Below are 17361 nucleotides of genomic sequence, written 5' to 3' on the forward strand. Positions count from 1 at the left end.
AAAAAAAAAAAAAAATTACAGCCTTGGAAACCCTATGAGGCAGTTCTACTCTGTCCTCTAGAGTTGCTATCAGTAGGAATCAACTTGATAACAGTGTGTAGGTGAATTACAAATAAAGAATTGTGAAAGAGGGGGATCAACTGTATTCCCCTCCAGCCAGGATACTCCAGGGCCTGTTTTGTCCTCCTGATATTATAAGACATAAGTAGGAACAACTTTTTATTATCCCAAAAATAAAATACTCTTTCCCTCAAATCCTCAGGCTGTAATATCGTCATGCATTCCTATAGCAGAAATAAAGCTGCTAGGTTGTGTTCAAGGCAGAGCACACACCACAGGGTAGTTTCTAAATAAAGGTCCATGTTACGGATTAATTTGTGCCCCAACCAAAATATGTGTTGGAATACTAACCCAAATACCTGTGTCATCCCTATACTTAACCTCTATGCCAGTATAAAGGAGCTCTGGTGGTACAATGGTTAGCTTGGCTTCTAACTGAAAGATTGGCAGTTCAAACCCCCAGCATTTCCATTAGAGAAAAGACCTAACAATCTACTCCCATAAAGATTACAGCCTAGGAAACCCTATGAGGCAGTTCTACTCTGTCCTATTGGGTCACTATGAGTCAGAATTAACTCAAAGGCACACAACATACTTGTGCAATCTCAGTTGGGAATAGGATTTTCTTTGTTATATTAATAAGGCCCTGTTGGTATAGGATGTCTTCCTAAATGTAACCACTGCTGAGTTGTATGGGGTAGCATGGACACAGAGCTAAAAAGTACAAATGGGGACAGAGGCCATGGGAAGACTGCTGAAAAAGCAAGGAACGTCAGCAATACAGAAGCTGAGACAAGGATCTTCCCCAGGGAGAACAGAAAGAGAGCCTTCTCCTAGAGCCAGTGCTCTGAATTCCGATTTCTAGACTACTGAATGGTAAGAGAATTAACTTCTGTTCTTTCAAGTCACTCACTCATGGTATTTCTGATATAACAGCACTACAAAACCAAGAGAGTGCATTAGCAATGTATTAAAACTACCAGAGGGATTGGCTTTAAATACAACTACTGATTCCATAGATCTAGTGGAAGGAGAGGGGAAGGATGTCTAAGGATCTGCACTTTGAAAACACTCTGGAAGGAGTCTGGGTGGTAAAGCTGTAGAAATAATCACACTGGCTGCCCCAGGGTGGGCCTGGAAGCCAAGAGCCACCAACTCCATCCTTGTTCCAGTCCCCTCTGAAGCCCATCTCTAACATTAATGCCAGGCAAATTCACTAAACCAAATCTACCCTTCCATGCCAGGGCAGCCCAGCAGGTTCCCTGCTCATCCCACCTAGAAATGGTCCCCTTGTCACATGGTACACCACTACTTCCTCCGTCTTAGGGTGAACAAGCCCACTGCCATCTCCTGCTATAGATCCCCTGGAATGCTGGCAAATGGGTTCTTTGGGCCCATCAATCATCTGCATCAGGACCTCACCCAGCCCAGCCAGTACTCACATTCAGTGTGCCAGGGCCACCCTCCAGCACCACACAGACGATGGGGATCTTGATGGCCACCCCTAGGACAAAGCATGGCACCCAAAATTAGGGGTATATGGCTCAGGCCCTCCACAGTAGGGGTACATTTCCCCAATCCCCTGTCTGCTCCAGCTCATGGTACTGGAACTGCCTTCCTAATCCAAGGTAGAAGATGTGTTGCAGAAAATAAGTAGTTTTCAAAGCTTTGAACTGGCTCTTCCCAGTTCACTCATAGCTGATGAAGTGAAACCGGAACAGCTCCCAAGCTGTAAAATGTGAATGTACCAGAATGATAACCCAAATGGGAACAAATTACATGTCAACACCTTGCTAGAAACTTAATCTCCCTCCTAGAAAACAAGAGTAGCATGCACATTGTATAGCAACCAACTCTCTTGATTGGCAGAGTTGGAAACAAGGGTACCTGGCTCAAAGATGAAGCCAACTGCTTCACTTTGAATGTGTGTCACTCTCCACAGTCCTGACAATAACACAATCACCTGCATCAGACGCTTGAAAAGGTTCATTACACCTCTTCTGAATCTCCCATTCCAGGGCTACAAACTGTAATTTCCCCCCTTTCAGTTATTATTTCAATACACACATTTTACAAATTCGAGTCTGTTCCAGTTTCACTGTGCTGGTTATGACTGAACTGAACTGAACAAGTTCATAGCTCTGGTAGCTTTAAAGACTGACACTCCAGCATTTGCAGTGGTTGACTTACTCTATATAAACCAAAACCCATTTCCATCAAGTCAGTTCTGATTCATGGTGACTCCTTGTGTGCAGAGTACTCCACAGAGTTTTTAATACTGTGAACTCTTGGAAGTAGATTGCCAGACCTTTCTTCTGCATTACTCTATAAATCACAGCAAATTCAAGAATACCTGATTGTCACACTTCTCCTGTCCACTTGGTTTCCACTTCCTTTCGCTTTCTTGACTGGTTGTTGTTGTTATGTGCCGTCTAGTTGGAACCGACTCATAGCAACCCCTCCTTGGGTTTCCGAGGCAGTATCACTACAGAAATAGATTGCCCCATCTTCCTTCCGAGGAGTGGTTGATGGGTTTGAACCACCAGCCTTCTGGTTAGCAGTCAAATGCCTTAGGCACTACGCTACCAGAGCTCCCTTCTTGATAAGTGCCATTGTTGGTTAGAGCTGACACCACAAACCCCTGCCATGCCTATCTTCTCTAAAAGGCAGGGGACTCAACTTGCTGTGGTGACTATAAACCATTAGGTTGCTCTTCTCTGCAACCTTTTTGTGGATCCTCAAACTTTGGCTACACCTATGGGGATACAGCAAGCAAAGTAGTATCTTGCATGGGACAGAAGCAAGGCCACAGAAGCCTGTCCTCTTTCTGACCAGCCAGTGCCACCTGGCACAGCAGAAAAGGGGTCTTGTTAAGACTTTGGAAATCTCTTTCACTGGGCAATTTTCTATCCAGATGCCAGCAGTGGCCTCACTGTTTATAAACACTCACACCAGGGTTTCTTCAGTCAAAGCTTAGATTTTCCAAATGGGGTCCTTGGACCAACAGCAACAGCATCACCTGGGAATTGTTATGAAAGCAGATTCTCAACCCCACCCAGAACTGCTGACCAGAGACTCTGGGAAGGGCTCAGTACACTGTTCTGACAAGCCCTGCAGAAGACTTGAGACCCAAGGCTCTACAGGTTTCCCAACCAATCTGGTACAGATCTAGATATCTCCCTGCTCTCTCGAATCCTTTCTTCATTTGTTCCTCAAATCACATGAAACATCCTGTGAATTTGACCCTCAAATGCCCTTGAATCCATCCCATTCTATCTACAAGGAAAAAACATCTGTGGTAGTTAAGGTTGTTGTCAGTTTGGTTGGGCCTGGTTGAGTGGCTAGGCAGCTGAATATGGTTATTCCTCGTGGTGTGATTGGCAATCAATTCCATGGTGTAATCTATTGGAGCAGCTGACTAGCTACTTTAGGGATGTGGTCTGTTTCCAGTATATAAGAAGCAGCTTTGAGGAAGGTCTCCAGCTTTTTATCAGCAACCCGCCATGCGCTTCTGATCTTGGGACTTCTCCTGGACTTGAATTAGTGGCCTGCCATGTTGTTTGATCACATTGGGAATGTGCCTTTTTACTTGTTGACATTGGGTTTGTCAGCCTCAGCAGCCTGCAGCTGTCTGAGTGAAGAAAAGCCTCTAGCTTCAGCAGGCCAGAAGCAGAAGGCAGAGCTGAAGCCCAAGGTTGAAGGGCTTTCACCCAGCCCCTAGAGCCTGGCACTTTGAACTCAGATTTAAAGCCTCCAAACTGAAAGAGAATAAATTCCTGTTTGTTCAAGCCCTCCCATTTGTGGTATATTTCTGTTAGAGCACCACTAGGTAACTAAAAGAACATTCAATTCCAAGTTTTGACTCTTCCATGTCCTGACTTCTGACCCAGAGACTGCTGTGGTCTCAAGCAACTGTAGATGGTCTGTTACCTGAGCATGGGGAGAGTAGCCAGGCCTTCCCTGACTTTGCCCCCACTGGTCAAAGAAATTTCAGTACAGGGGCAGAAAGTTATCCCCACTGAACTGAATTTCACTGGAGCCCTTTGTTCAAGAACATCCCTCATTCGTGGATGTTCAGGAGAAAGCTTACTATAAACAACTGACCAAGAAGGGCTTACTGGTCTACTCTGTCTAAATAACTTTAGAACGTCTCCCAAATGTTCCTTTCTCTGAGCTCCCAACTCTCTCCTCCCTCTCCCTCCTGGATCTCCCAGGACCCAGGTGACCTTATCATAAGAAAAGAAAACATTTCCTAAAGACTGACCCTAATTGCAACCTCAGTAAATTACTTGCCCAGGCCAACAATCAACCCCTCTTAAGTGAGTAGGAGACTCAGAGACTCCTCTTGGGTCTCACCCAATTGCCCCTGTTGTTCCCTCTTGCCCTTCCTTTAGCCCTCTCTCTCCCCTTACAGAAATTATTTCATAATAAAGTTGTCCTTGCCTGCCTTAACATCACCCAGTGCAATTTTTTCTTTGACAAAGTGTAAAGAAATGATGGGAGAAGAGATACAGGTGCATATGACACATCTCTGTGTGCCACCTCAATGAACACCTGCCACTATTGCTCCCTGCCGAGTGCCTCAACAGCCCACTCCACTCACCTCCCCTTTCCTTTGTCTGCTCCGATATGAATTTCTCCAGCTTGGTCCTCAGGGAAATCTCCACCCCATACCGGCCATGGGTCCCATCGTCCACCAGAATGAAGTGGGAATGGTTGCTATCCAGACAGGTGAGGTTCCCCTGGCCTTCCTCATCTAGGACATACTCAGCAGGAAAGCCACCCTGGGATAGTCAGATAAGAGTCAGATGATCATATGGAAAGTGCCATGACTTTAACACAGGGAATGGAGGGGTCTAAACCAAAAATAAATAAAAAACTAGTTCCCTCGAGTAGGGCCAAAACTCATGGTGACCTCATGTGTATCATGGTAGAACTGTGCTCCATAAGGTCGTTAAGGGCCAAGTTTTTAGAAGCAGTTCACCAGGACTTTTTTTCTGAGGTGCTTCTGTATGGGTGGACTTGAACCTCTAACCTTTCAGTTAGCAGTTCAGCATGTTAACCATTTGTGACACCCAGGGACTCCTACGGGGGGGTATGGCCTCTCATTATTTATGCCCATGTCCTGGTCCCTGGATATCCATGTCCTACTCCCTAGAACTTGTAACTGTCACCTTATTTGGAAATAAAACTTTGTAGATGTGGTTAAAGATCCTGAGATGGGGAGATTATCAACTACTCATCTGGACAAATATCCTTATTAGAAGGAGGCAAAGGGAGATTAGATACACACAGATGTGAAGATGGTTGCAAAGATTGGAATGATGTGGACTCAAGTCACCAGGAGCTGAAAAAGACAAGGAAGAATCCGCTAGAGCCTCCAGAGGGAGCATACCTGCTGACACCTTGATTTTGGCTGAGTGATATTGATTTCACACTACCAGCCATCAGAACTATGAGAGAATGCATATCTGTTCTTTTAAGCCACCAGGTTTCTGATACTTTGTTATAGCAGCCACAGGCCACTCATACAGGGTGCTGCTGGACCAGGACACACATCCTCTGGCATCCACAGAGAATGCAGTGTCTCCTCACACCTTCATGGGTAGTTCCCATCTATGTCCATAGTTGATGGGAGTATGGTATAATGGGGAGTACTATGAGCTAGGAATAAGGTATATAGTAGAGAATATTCTTGGAAGTCACCCAACCTCTCCTGGCCTCAGTTTTCCAATCAGTAAAATGGACATGAAAGACCCAGTAGTTGATCCAACCCTGTCCAGCTTCACCCATCTTGGAGTCTGACACAAAAGGAAAATAAAGGGCAGTACAGGCTAACCAGTGCCTGGCTAAGCCCCCCATGGGCATCTGTGTCTGGCAGAGGAGCCAGCATGCCAAAGAGTCTCCTCCCCCTAGGAATAAGTGGAAGTAGTCTTTGCCAGAGCAGATGAAGTACTCCATGCATAAATGGCCACTGATAAATCTGGAAGTTACAAGATAGTCTCTTCCACAAGCCATGGGTCAGTGTTTCCTGAACTTTCCTGACCATGTGAATTAACTGGGCCTGTGCCCACTATGTCAAATGTAAAATATCCTTAAAAATTTGTTGAACGAATCCTAAGACCTTTTCTAACTCCAGTCTCCTTGTTTAAGCCACTTGTTCTTACTGCCAAACCAGTTAAACAGAAACAGGCGAGCTTTGTCACAATGGGTACTGACTGCCTGAAATCACAACACCATGGAATTTCTGGGCTGGGGAGACCTCAAAGGTCTTGGGTGGTACAAACCGTCATTGCATTTAGCTGCTAGCCAAAAAGTTGGTGGTTCAAGTCTACCCAGAAGTGCCTCAGAAGAAAGACATGGCCATCTACTTCCAAAAAGTCAGCCATTGAAAGCCCTGTGAAGCACAGTTCTACTCTGACACTCATGAGGTCATTCAGTGGCAGCTGTTTTCTTTCGGGAGGAAGGATCTCAGCATGTAGAGGTTCAAAGAACAGGCTTTGGGAGTGAATGGACTGGGTTCAGTCTAGCTTAGCCCTTCATCAGCTATTACCTTGACCAAGACACTTTCCTCTGCAAGTCCATTTCACAGTGTCAGAAGGGCCATGAGAATGGCCCTCAAACCATGGTGACTCTGAGATAGTTCTTATGTGGTCCTCCCTGTGGTATTGAGGAAGGAAACCAGAGTCCAGCCACAGGAATTGCCTGTTCCGGTCCACCGGATCTATGACATGGGCAAGACTGGGGCAGAGGTCCTGAACTCAATTCTTCCCTCCAGCGACCAAATGGCATTTTATTCCTTGCATATCTATAGATGTGGTCCTCACACATTCTCCCTCCCATCCCTCTCCCTTTATGATCTTCCCCCACCTCAAGACAGGCCCTGCTTACCGTGGGTTGGACCAGACTCTCCCGGTTATGAATGGTACCCCATGTGGCAACTCCAATGGTGGTTATGTCACCTTCCTTGCAGCTGCTACTCAGGCTGAAGTCCCTCACTGCCTCACCTACCTGCTTCATCACTCCAGTATGGGAGCCTCCAGTGATGATCCAGGCCCCTGAAGAAGAGAGAAGCAGTAGAGTCAGAGGAACCACAGGTGCAGATGCAGTTGCCGGTCAAAATTCAGACACCCCAGGCCCTTCTGTGGTTAAAGATATTCACTCCTTGGTGTTGGCAGAGCCCCTTACTCAAGGAAGTCTCAAATACAGGTACAATTTTCAAAACTAGAGTTAAGGAGGATGGTACACTATGAGTGTATCTTCATGTTGCAGCTCAGGGAACCAGAGGTCAATGGCTTTCCATGTTGCTCAGGTAGGAAGAGAAGGTACAGAATCAGGAACCCATCTTCTGACCAGGCCTCACCCTCTCTTCCTAGATCTCTCCTACCTCCTTTCTGCCCCAATCTTGGGAAACATCTCTGAAATCTACTTCTACTTTTTCTACTTCTATTTCTGCTTCTACTGCTAATTCAATTTCTGCTTTTATTTCTATTTTCCATTGCTACTTCCCTATTTCTACTTCTTCTACTTCTGCTTCCACCACACTTGTCTGCCAATTTGTCTGTGGTGGTTTGCATGTTGCTGTGAAGCTGGAGGCTACACCACTGGTATTTTGAATGCTGGCAGGGTCACTCATGGTGGACAGGTTTCAGCAGAGCTTCCAGATGAAGACAGACTGGAAAGAAGGAAAGGCCATCCACTGCTGAAAAAACTGGCCAGAAAAAAAAACATCATGAACAGCAGTGAAACACTGTCTGATATATTACTGGAAAACTTTATGAATAGCCCTGAAACATTGTTGGATATTGTGCTCTAAGATGAGTTCCTCAGGTTGGAAGGCAGCCAAAACATGACTGAGGAAAAGCCATCTCCCAAAAGCAGAGTCCATCTTAGTGATAGGGATGGAGTAAATCTTTTGGGACCTTCATTTGCTAATGGGGTACAACTCAAAATAGGAAGAAACAGCTGCAAACATTCATTAATAATCAGAATATGGAAAGTATGAAGTATGGATCTAGGTAAACTAGAACCTGTCAAAAATTAAATGGAACACATAATGATGATATCCTAGCCATCAGTGACCTGAAATGAATCAGTACTAGCCATTTTGAATCAGATTATCAAATGATCTACTATGTCAGGAATGACAAATTGAAAAGAACTGTGCCTTTTTACTTATCAACCTTGGGCTTGGCAGCCTCAGCAGCCAGCAGCTGTGTGAGTGAAGAGAAGCCTCCAGCTTTAGTGGCTGGGAGCTGGAGGCAGAGCTTAAGCTCAAGGTTGAGGGGCTTTCATGCAGCCCCTACAGTCTGGCACTTTGAACTTGGACTTAAAGCCTCCAAACTGTAAGAGAAAACTCCTGTTTGTTAAAGCGGTATATTTGCGGTATATTCCTGTCAAAGTGGCACTAGGTAACCAGAACACAGGTGGATAGAACAACCACCACATCAGAGCATAGTGAGTTCACACCAGATTTTCTTTTTGCTTCACTCTCTCTGCCACAAGAATAGCAGGTCCTAAGTAAGATTTGTTCCTCTGGCCTATGTCCCCAGCTGAGAAGACATATGGGGTGGAGATGCAGCCCTAATCCACAGCCACTGCCTTGAACCATAAGCACAAAACAATGTTTGCTGTCACTTTTGACTGTTGGTTACCTGCATCATGCTGATAAGTACCACAGTCAGCATGACAAGTGCCACAGAAAGTGGCACTTACAAACAAGGTTGCAATGTTGCCAAAAATTCTAAAAATCTAAAACATATGGCACTAACTTCAGGCTGGGCAGTGGGCAGCAGGGACAATGACACTGAAAGCCAAAATGATATCAACAATGGCAAAACGTGGTGAAGCAGCCACCTGCAATTTCCTGGGAGGCAGGTGAGTACCGAAAAAACCATCGCATTAAGGGAAGCTTAAAAGCTGTAAAGCTCCCTGGTGTACTTGGGTGAGGGTGAGCTACATTTGGCCAACTGCCACCTGAACAAACTGAGGAAAGATTCAGTCTATTTACAGCCAGGGATGGAAGAAAAGGGAGAGGCAAGAAATCTGGGGTTTCCTGGGTGAAAGATACACTTGGTCATCATCTCCCACTGGGAAATGGTAAAACTGAGAAAGGCTGATTAAGACTCAGGTTGAGACTGTTTCAGGGCAAAGATCTAGGAGTCCCTGGGTTGTGCAAATAGTTAATGTACTCAGTTGCTAACTAAAAGGTTGGTAGTTCAAGTCTACCTAGAGGCATCTCAGAAGAAAAGCTGGCTTATCTACATCCAAAAAATCAGCCTATGGAGCAAAGTTCTCTTCTGATACACATGGGGTCACCATGAGTTAGAGTGAACACAATGGCAACTGGTTTAGGGCAAAGACCAAGTCAAGGATGGGCCTGACATTCCTTGTGAAAACCAAACCATTGGATTTTCTGTATGATTCTTCTCTCATTTGGACCCAAAAACACTGTTTTCCTTGTTGCTACTATGCCCCAGTGTGACCCATCTCAGAGACACAGGCACTCTACTTATCAATCATCACTTTGAGGGAATCTCAGGGCCCCTAGGGCATGCAGCCCAACATCCTGTGGCACTCTGGGCTCTCCAGAGCATGAGGTAGAAGCCATGGTCCCTGTGTGGTCTTCTAAGTGTTGTGACCTTGGGAAGTTATCTAACTTCAACAAGGTAGTTTCTTAAATGTAAAGATGGAAATAATATCCCTATTTCCCTGAACTTGATGGACAGATTAGGTGACAGGTACGGCATTTGATTCTCAGAAACTCTCACTAATGTCTCCATGATGAACCCAACCTACTTCGTCCCCCTCAGGATTCATTTGCTCATGTCATCCCATAAACTTATCACTCAGGGCCACCTGTAGGTGTATCACTAGGGGGGTTACACACTGGAGCCATTTCCACCCCATGGACAAGCTAGGAGGCAGCAGTAGGATGTCAAGGGAGGAACCAGGAATTTGGTGAATCTGACCCAATGTTTCTTCACCCAGGCGCAGAATCATGATTTGCAACCGAGTGTTATGAGTTTAATTATGTCCCCTGAAAGATCTGTTCAAGTCTTATCTATGGTGCCTGTGAGAATGACCTTGCAGATGTAATTAATTAACATGAGGTCATACTAGAGTAGGGTGTGTCCTAATCATTAGAAGAGAGAAGAAACACAGACATACACACAGAGGGAAGATAGCCATGTGATGATGGAGGCAGAGATTGAAGTGATGGGGCCATAAGCCAAGAAATGCCTAGACTAAACAATTAGGTATGTCTAAATGGGGAGTATATCCAAGATCATATATAGGGTTGGCAGACAATGGTCCTATAAGTTTATGTGAGTGATCAGAATTCCCAGGTGTATAGTAGAGCTGACAAGGGGCAAGGTTATGGTCATTACTTCATCACAGCCAGCTACCCAGAGGGACCGAGTAGTTGATCCTGCGGGCTTGGGACCATAGTCACAGGGGACATCAAGCTCAATTGGCATAACATACTATAAAAAACATTGTTCTACCTCCTACTTTGGTGAGTAACGACTGGGATCTTAAAAGCTAGCAAGCTGCCATCTAGATGCAACAATGGGTCTCTCCTCGCCAAGAAGAAAGAAGAAAACCAAATGAATGGAAACAATCAGTCCTAACGACTGGTACACCATCTGATCTGCAACCTATACAACTATGAGACCAGAAGAACTAGACGGTGCCCGGCTACCACTGTCATCCACTTGGAAGGGATGTACGAGATCCTGCATAGAGAGGGAGAACAATGTGGAACAAAACTCAAAATCATTTGGAGGCAAAAAAAAAAAAGAAGGTGGGGACCAGGTTTGCTGGTCCAACAGAGCCTGATGAAACCACTGAGACTATGGCCCCTAGCTGACCTTCAGGTCTGGGATTGAACCCACAACTGTGGTTTCCAGCCAAACAAAGAACAGGCAAGTGAGTTGGACATTTACCTCAAGTAGACACACACCCTGGAGAGAACAATCATGGGAGAAGGAAGGGCTGCTTATGCACAGGGAGACAGCTCAGGGCGCAGAAGAGTTTGGAGGGATGGACACTGGGAAGAGGTAACTATGGGGAGGAGGTGGGAGGGGAGCTGTTGCATTGTAAATTTTGGTCAATGACATGAGACAGGGTATGTGTGAACTGCTGTATGAAAAGTGAATTTACTCTGTAAATCTTCACCCAAATCAAAATAAAATTAAAAAACAAAAGAAAGAAAGAAAGAAATGCCTAGAGCCACCAGAAGTAGGAAGAGGCAAGGAAGGATCCTTTCCTAGAGCTTTTGGAGGAAGTGTGTCCCTGACAACATCCTGAATTCAGATTTCTGGCCTCAAGAACTGAGAGAAAAAAATTCTGTTGTCGTAAGCCACTAGTATGTGATGCTTTGTTACAATATCCACAGGACATTTATGTAGGCATGGACTCGATGACCTCGAGGGTCTTTCTAATCTTGATAGCCATGGAGAGACATCCTCACCTGGACCTGTTTGTTCACCCCACCTTCACATCATTGCTTTCTAGGCACCTTCTCCAACAGGAGCCTGTGCAGGCAGGGCTGCATGTCTATCCCAAGCTCTCACCTGTGGTCTGGGCCACCTTGACCAGGCCTCTTCGGAAGATGCTCTTTAGCCTCAGCTTCATTTTGAAGTTCTTGGCCCCACCCGTCACAGAGATTAAGAGGCTGGGAATGTCCAGGCCCCAGTGCTGGGTCATGAGATGATAGATGACATCGGAAGGTGTGTCCTGGGAGACTCGGATATACTGCAGAGAGGACAGTGGGAGGAGACCCTCTGTCAGCAGGCTACAGCCTTTCATAGTCAGCACATCCAAAGGGCCACACTCCACCCCAGACTGCCAACCCCACCTGCCAGGGGTTGACCTGGGCATGTTATCATGGGGCTGCCACATACCATCTTGGGGCTGCCATGGACCTTTAGGATCATCATCAGTGGGCTTAAGCCCACCATGAAGAGCACCAGACCAATGGAGACCCACCTTTCCCACCTTCTGGCCTAAGCCTCTGAAGATGATGTCACCAAAGGCATCCGTGGGCATCTCCTGGACATGCTTTTTGGGGTCCCACTCCTTGCCCTGGAACATGTGGGACTTGGTGGCCTCCTCCAAGTGCTGCTCACGTGTGTAACCACACTCACATACCACCTTCCTGTGAAGACACTGCACAGGTCACCCATCTACCCACCCACAGTGCCAGACAAGGGGCTAAATCCCAACAGACACCCCAAGTTGGAGGGTCCCTACACCTTCCATAAAACTTTAGTCTGGAAAGAAGATGAGGGAAAATGTCTCCTCAGACATCTTGCTGTTCCTAGAGGGAAAGATAACAACCTGTGCCCAGGCAGGCAGGTAGGTGGGCTGTTACAGCCTTACCTGTTGCAGCTCCCACCTATTTTGGGCAACTCCTACCAGGGGAGAGATGACATAGACAGGTATGAAATGCAAAGCTCCACTTAGCACCCCTTAACTGACCTAGAAAGAGCACTAGACTTCTATGGACAGGGGTGCTTGGTCTGCCTCTACCACTGAGTTTTGTCTTGGAACAAGTCAGTTTTCCTTCTCTGGCCTTGATTTCTTCACCTCTAATTTGGGTATGGGGTTAAAAAATAAGACTTCAAAGAGTCTTTTCAGGAGCTCTGGTGTAGTGCCTAAGGCACTTGACTGCTAACCAGAAGATCGGTGGTTCAAACCCACCAGCCACTCCTAGGAAGGAAGATTGGGCAATCTACTTCCATAGTGATACTGCCTTGGAAACCCAAGGAAGGATCACTATGAGCCAGAGACAACTCGACAGCACATAACAACAACAACAAGAGTCTTTTCAGCCCTTCAAAGCCCATTATTTCACCCCCAAGTACAGGGCATGGGATAATAGCAAATGCATCCACAGTATCCACTCACTATGAGCCAAGCACATTCCAGACACTTACCTATATTACCATGTAAGCCTCTCACCAACCCTCTGACATAAACATTGTTATTATAGCCATTTTACAGATGAGGAAATCAAGACACAGAACTATTCAGTACTTTGCTCAAGGTCACCCAGAAAGCACAGAGAAGACCTGGGGTCCAAACTCAGGATCCCTGGAGCAAGAATCCATGCTGTTCTCTCTCTCTAGGAGCTGTAGAATCTTCTTCAAGCAAATGGGTCCACCACTAAGGCCAATGGTCATCAGGTACCTTGAATAAGGCAAATACTTAATCCAAATTCAGTTTCCCCAGTGAGGCTGTAACATTTTGAGCAGGAAGAAGGGACACATGTGCTATGTACAGTGCTGGCCTCATAGCTGACTTCATGTAATCTCAAGCAAGTGCAGCAAATAGGCACCACTGTCCCCATTTAGCAAATGTGTGACTGAGCTTTATAGAAGTCAGTAATTTCCCAATCCTCACAGCACAGCAAGGCTAAGGTTGGTTATAGATATGCCTGCCCCAAAGCCAATCCTCTACCCACTACCTGGTGCTACCTTCCCAACAGGCACCGCTCCCTGGAGGGGGCACCACTGAGAGCTGTGTCCCTACAATGCTGATGTGCAGGGCAGCACTGTATGTGTTTGCTGAGTGAATGCTACACATATAAAACAATGTCTTCTCCATTACTGATTCAACAACCTGTGTTGGGCTGAGATAAAAACATAAATGAAATTCTCTCCCTGTCCTCTAGAAGTTTGTGGACTAACAAACCAGTTAATAGCCTAGTGTCTCTATAAAGTTAATCCAGAGTCAAAAACCACCAAACATTAAGTAGAAATGAATGATAAAGAAAAACTGTTTATAATTTTATGTTTCATCTTCTTACTCTAGAGGAGCAACATGCTTTTTAAAAAGATAATTTGGATTTTTACCAAACCAATACATGTAAATCATTTTAAAATCCAAATGGAGCTCAAAAGTATATGAGCCCTCTAACATTCATGTCATCAGAGTCCCAGAAGGAGAAGAGAAAGCTGAAAAAAGTACTCAAATAATGGTTGGGCTTTCCCTAATTTTGAAAAAAAACAAAAAACAAACTTACAGATTCAGAAATATGAGTGAACATCATACAGGGCAAACCCAAAGAATTGTGTGCCAAGATACATCATAGTAGAACTTCTAAAAACTAAAGGCAAAGAAAAAATCCTGAAAGCAGTGAGAAAGGAATGACACCTTACTTACAGGATAAAAAGTACTTTGAACAATAAAAGTTTCTCACCAGAAGACCTGAAGGACAGAAAGAAGTGACACAACATTTTTCAAACACTGGAAGAAAAAACTACGTACCCAGAATTTTATATCCAGCAGAAATATCCTTCAGAAATAAAGTGGAAGTCACGATATTCTCAGATAAAGGAAAACTAAGTGAATTTGTCACCAGCAGACCTACTCTAAAAGAATGGCTAAAGGAGATTCTCTAGACAAAAAAATGAAAGAAGGCTTGGTGAAGCAAACGGTTAAGTGCTCAGCTGTTGACCAAAAGGATTGCAGTTCAAACCTACCCAGCATCTCTGTGAAAGAAAAGTCTGGGTATCTTCTTTCATAAAGAGTACTGCCACGGGGGTTACAAGTCAAATCAACTTTACACCACCCAACAACAAAGAAAACAGAAATGAAATGATAAAAGAAGGAATTTTGGAACAACAGGAAGGAAGAACAATGGAAAGACCAAAAATATGGGTAAACACAACAAATTTTTCTTGAGTTTTCTAAATGATATTTGATGGTTGAAGCAAAGATTAAAACAATGTCTAATGTGATTCTCAATATATGTAGAGGAAATATTTACAATTACATTATAAAAGGCAAAGGGATGTAAAGAAAGAGGATTTCTACACTTCACTCAATCTGGTAAAATATCAACAGTTGTTGATATTGTTGAATAAGGTGACACTGAGTCAGCTCTGAGTCATAATGACCTTATGTACAACAGAAGGAAACACTGTCTCGTCCTGCACCATCCTCACAATCATTACTGTGTTTGAGTCCATGTTTGTAGCCAGTGAACCAATCCATCTCATGGAGAGTCCTCCTATTTTTTGCTGACCCTCTATTTTACCAAGCATGATGTCTTTCTCTGTGGACTGGTCCCTGCTGATAACATTTTCAAAGTAAGTGAGACAATATCTCACCATTCTTGCTTCTAAGGAGCATTCCAGCTGTACTTCTAAGACATATTTGTTTGTTCTTCTGGCAGTCCATGGTATATTCAAATGTGTCAATTCATCTTTGCTCTTCTTTATTCTTTATCCATCTTTCACATCCAGATTAGGTTATTTAAAATACCATGGCTTGGATCAGGCATATATTAGTCCTCAACCCCAGACTAGGACACCAGTAGACACAACCAGTAGACTGCCATAATTCATGTATATAAAATGTAATATCTAGAGCAACCACTAAAAAGTCTATACAAAGAGACACATAGAAAAACACCACAGATAAATCAAAATGGAATTCTAAACAATGTTCAAATAATCCAAAAGAAGGCAAGAAAATAAAAACAAAGAGAATGAACAGAAAAAATAAAATAAAATGGCAGTCTTAAGCCCTAACATATAAACAAGTACACTAAATGTAAATGTTATAAATACAATTAAAAGACAGAGATTATCAAAGTATATTTTTTAAAATGACCCAATTATTTTTTTTTTATCTATAGAAACTCACTAGTTACATAAGTAGTTTGAAAGTAAATGGACTAGTCAGCAATAAAAGGAAAGAACTATTGATACACATAACAACTTGAATGGATCTCAAGAGAATGATATTGAATAGAAAAAAAAAAGCCAATCTCAAAAGATCACAGTGTAAGATCCCATTTATATAATATTCTTAAAATAACAAAGTTATAGGGATAGATAACAGATTAGTGGTTGCCAGGGGTTAAAGATGATAAGGGAAGGTGGATAGAAGTAACATAGGGAGATCCTTGTGGTAGTGGAACAGTTTTGTATACTGATGATTATGTGCCAACTTGGCTGGGTCTGGTTTTGAGTGGCTGGACAGCTAGATGTGGTCTGTTTCCAGGATATAAGAAGAATCTTTGAGAAAGATCTTGACCTTTTTGGCATGTCTGGATCCTGCATTTGGCTGAGTCTCATCTCAGTGGCCTGCCATGTTGTCTGCCAATCTTGAGACTGTTTCTGGACTTGAACTAGTGGCCTGTTGTGCTGCTTGATAATTTAGGGACTGTGCCATTTTACTTGGTGACCTTGGGCTTATCAGCCAATTTCTAATCTTCTTGATTCTTTCTATTGCTTTTCTGTTTCATTTATTTCTGCTCAAATCTTTATTATTTCCTTTCCTCAGGTGACTGTAGGCTTTTGTTGTTGTTGTTGTTGTTTTTGTAATTGGAGATTTTGGCTTAAGGTGTAAATTTTTGGTTCTTTCTTCTTTTTTTGATATGTGCATTTATTGCTATAAATTGTCCTGTGAACACTGCTTTTGCTGCATCCCAAAGATTCATTCTTGTTTGAATCAAGGAATTTTTTAATCTCATTTTAATTTTTTTCTGTTACCCAATAGTTTCAAATCATGATGTTGTTCAGTTTCTGTGTATCTGATAATTTTCGATTCATTTTCCTGTTGTTGATTTTTAATTTTATAGCATTGTGATCTGAGAATATGCTTTGTGTGTATTTGACTGTTTTTAAATTTATTGAGGCTTGTTTAGGAGCTCTGGTGAAATAAAAAGGATAATAACAATACTAAGAAAAACTGTACTCCAACAAATTATTCACTGCCATCAAGTCAATTTCGACTCATCACGACCCCTCCTTGGGTTTCTGAGGTGGTATCACTACAGAAGTAGATTGCCCAACCTTCCTTCCGAGGAATGGTTTGAACTGCCAGCCTTCTGACTAGCAGTCAAATGCCTTAGGCACTACGCCACCAGAGCTCCTACTGAAATAAAAAGGATAATAACAATACTATGAAGAACTGTACTCCAACAAATTCAAAAACGTAGAAGAAATGGACAAATGTCTGGAAACACATTACCTACACAAACTAACACAATCTAAGGTAGAAAATTTGAAAAGACCCATCACAAAAGAAGAAATGTAACAGGTTATTTAAAAAAAAACAAAAACTTCCAACAAAAAAAAGTCTTGGGAGGAGGCGGGGCAAGATGGCGGACTAGGCAGAAGGATTGCACAGACCCTCGTCAACAAAGAAAAGGGAAACCAATTAACACAGACACAGAAGATAATCTTGAACCCCTGAGCCTTGAAGGAAAGGATGCAGAATTGGACTAAACCCCAACTAGCAGAAGAATTTGCGTGAAAATACCAAAAAAAAGGAGACCTA

The 17361-nt window shown here is 43.6% G+C and overlaps 1 protein-coding gene across 1 annotated transcript in view; it reads right to left on the bottom strand.

The window, feature by feature from the left end:
- The window catches only part of TRPM2 (transient receptor potential cation channel subfamily M member 2), a 114449-nt gene that overhangs the window by 66070 nt on the left and 31018 nt on the right, over positions 1 to 17361 (bottom strand). The window contains exons 3-7 of the mRNA XM_007947303.1: positions 12055 to 12223; positions 11640 to 11820; positions 6952 to 7118; positions 4664 to 4844; positions 1503 to 1564 (exon numbers count right to left, since the gene is read on the bottom strand). Of these exons, the coding sequence (XP_007945494.1) occupies positions 1503 to 1564; positions 4664 to 4844; positions 6952 to 7118; positions 11640 to 11820; positions 12055 to 12223 (760 nt within the window). The remainder of the gene's footprint in view (positions 1 to 1502; positions 1565 to 4663; positions 4845 to 6951; positions 7119 to 11639; positions 11821 to 12054; positions 12224 to 17361) is intronic.

This window comes from Orycteropus afer, unplaced genomic scaffold, assembly GCF_000298275.1.
Source record: "Orycteropus afer afer isolate SDZICR_OR568_19922 unplaced genomic scaffold, OryAfe1.0 scaffold00179, whole genome shotgun sequence".
NCBI lineage: Eukaryota > Metazoa > Chordata > Mammalia > Tubulidentata > Orycteropodidae > Orycteropus > Orycteropus afer.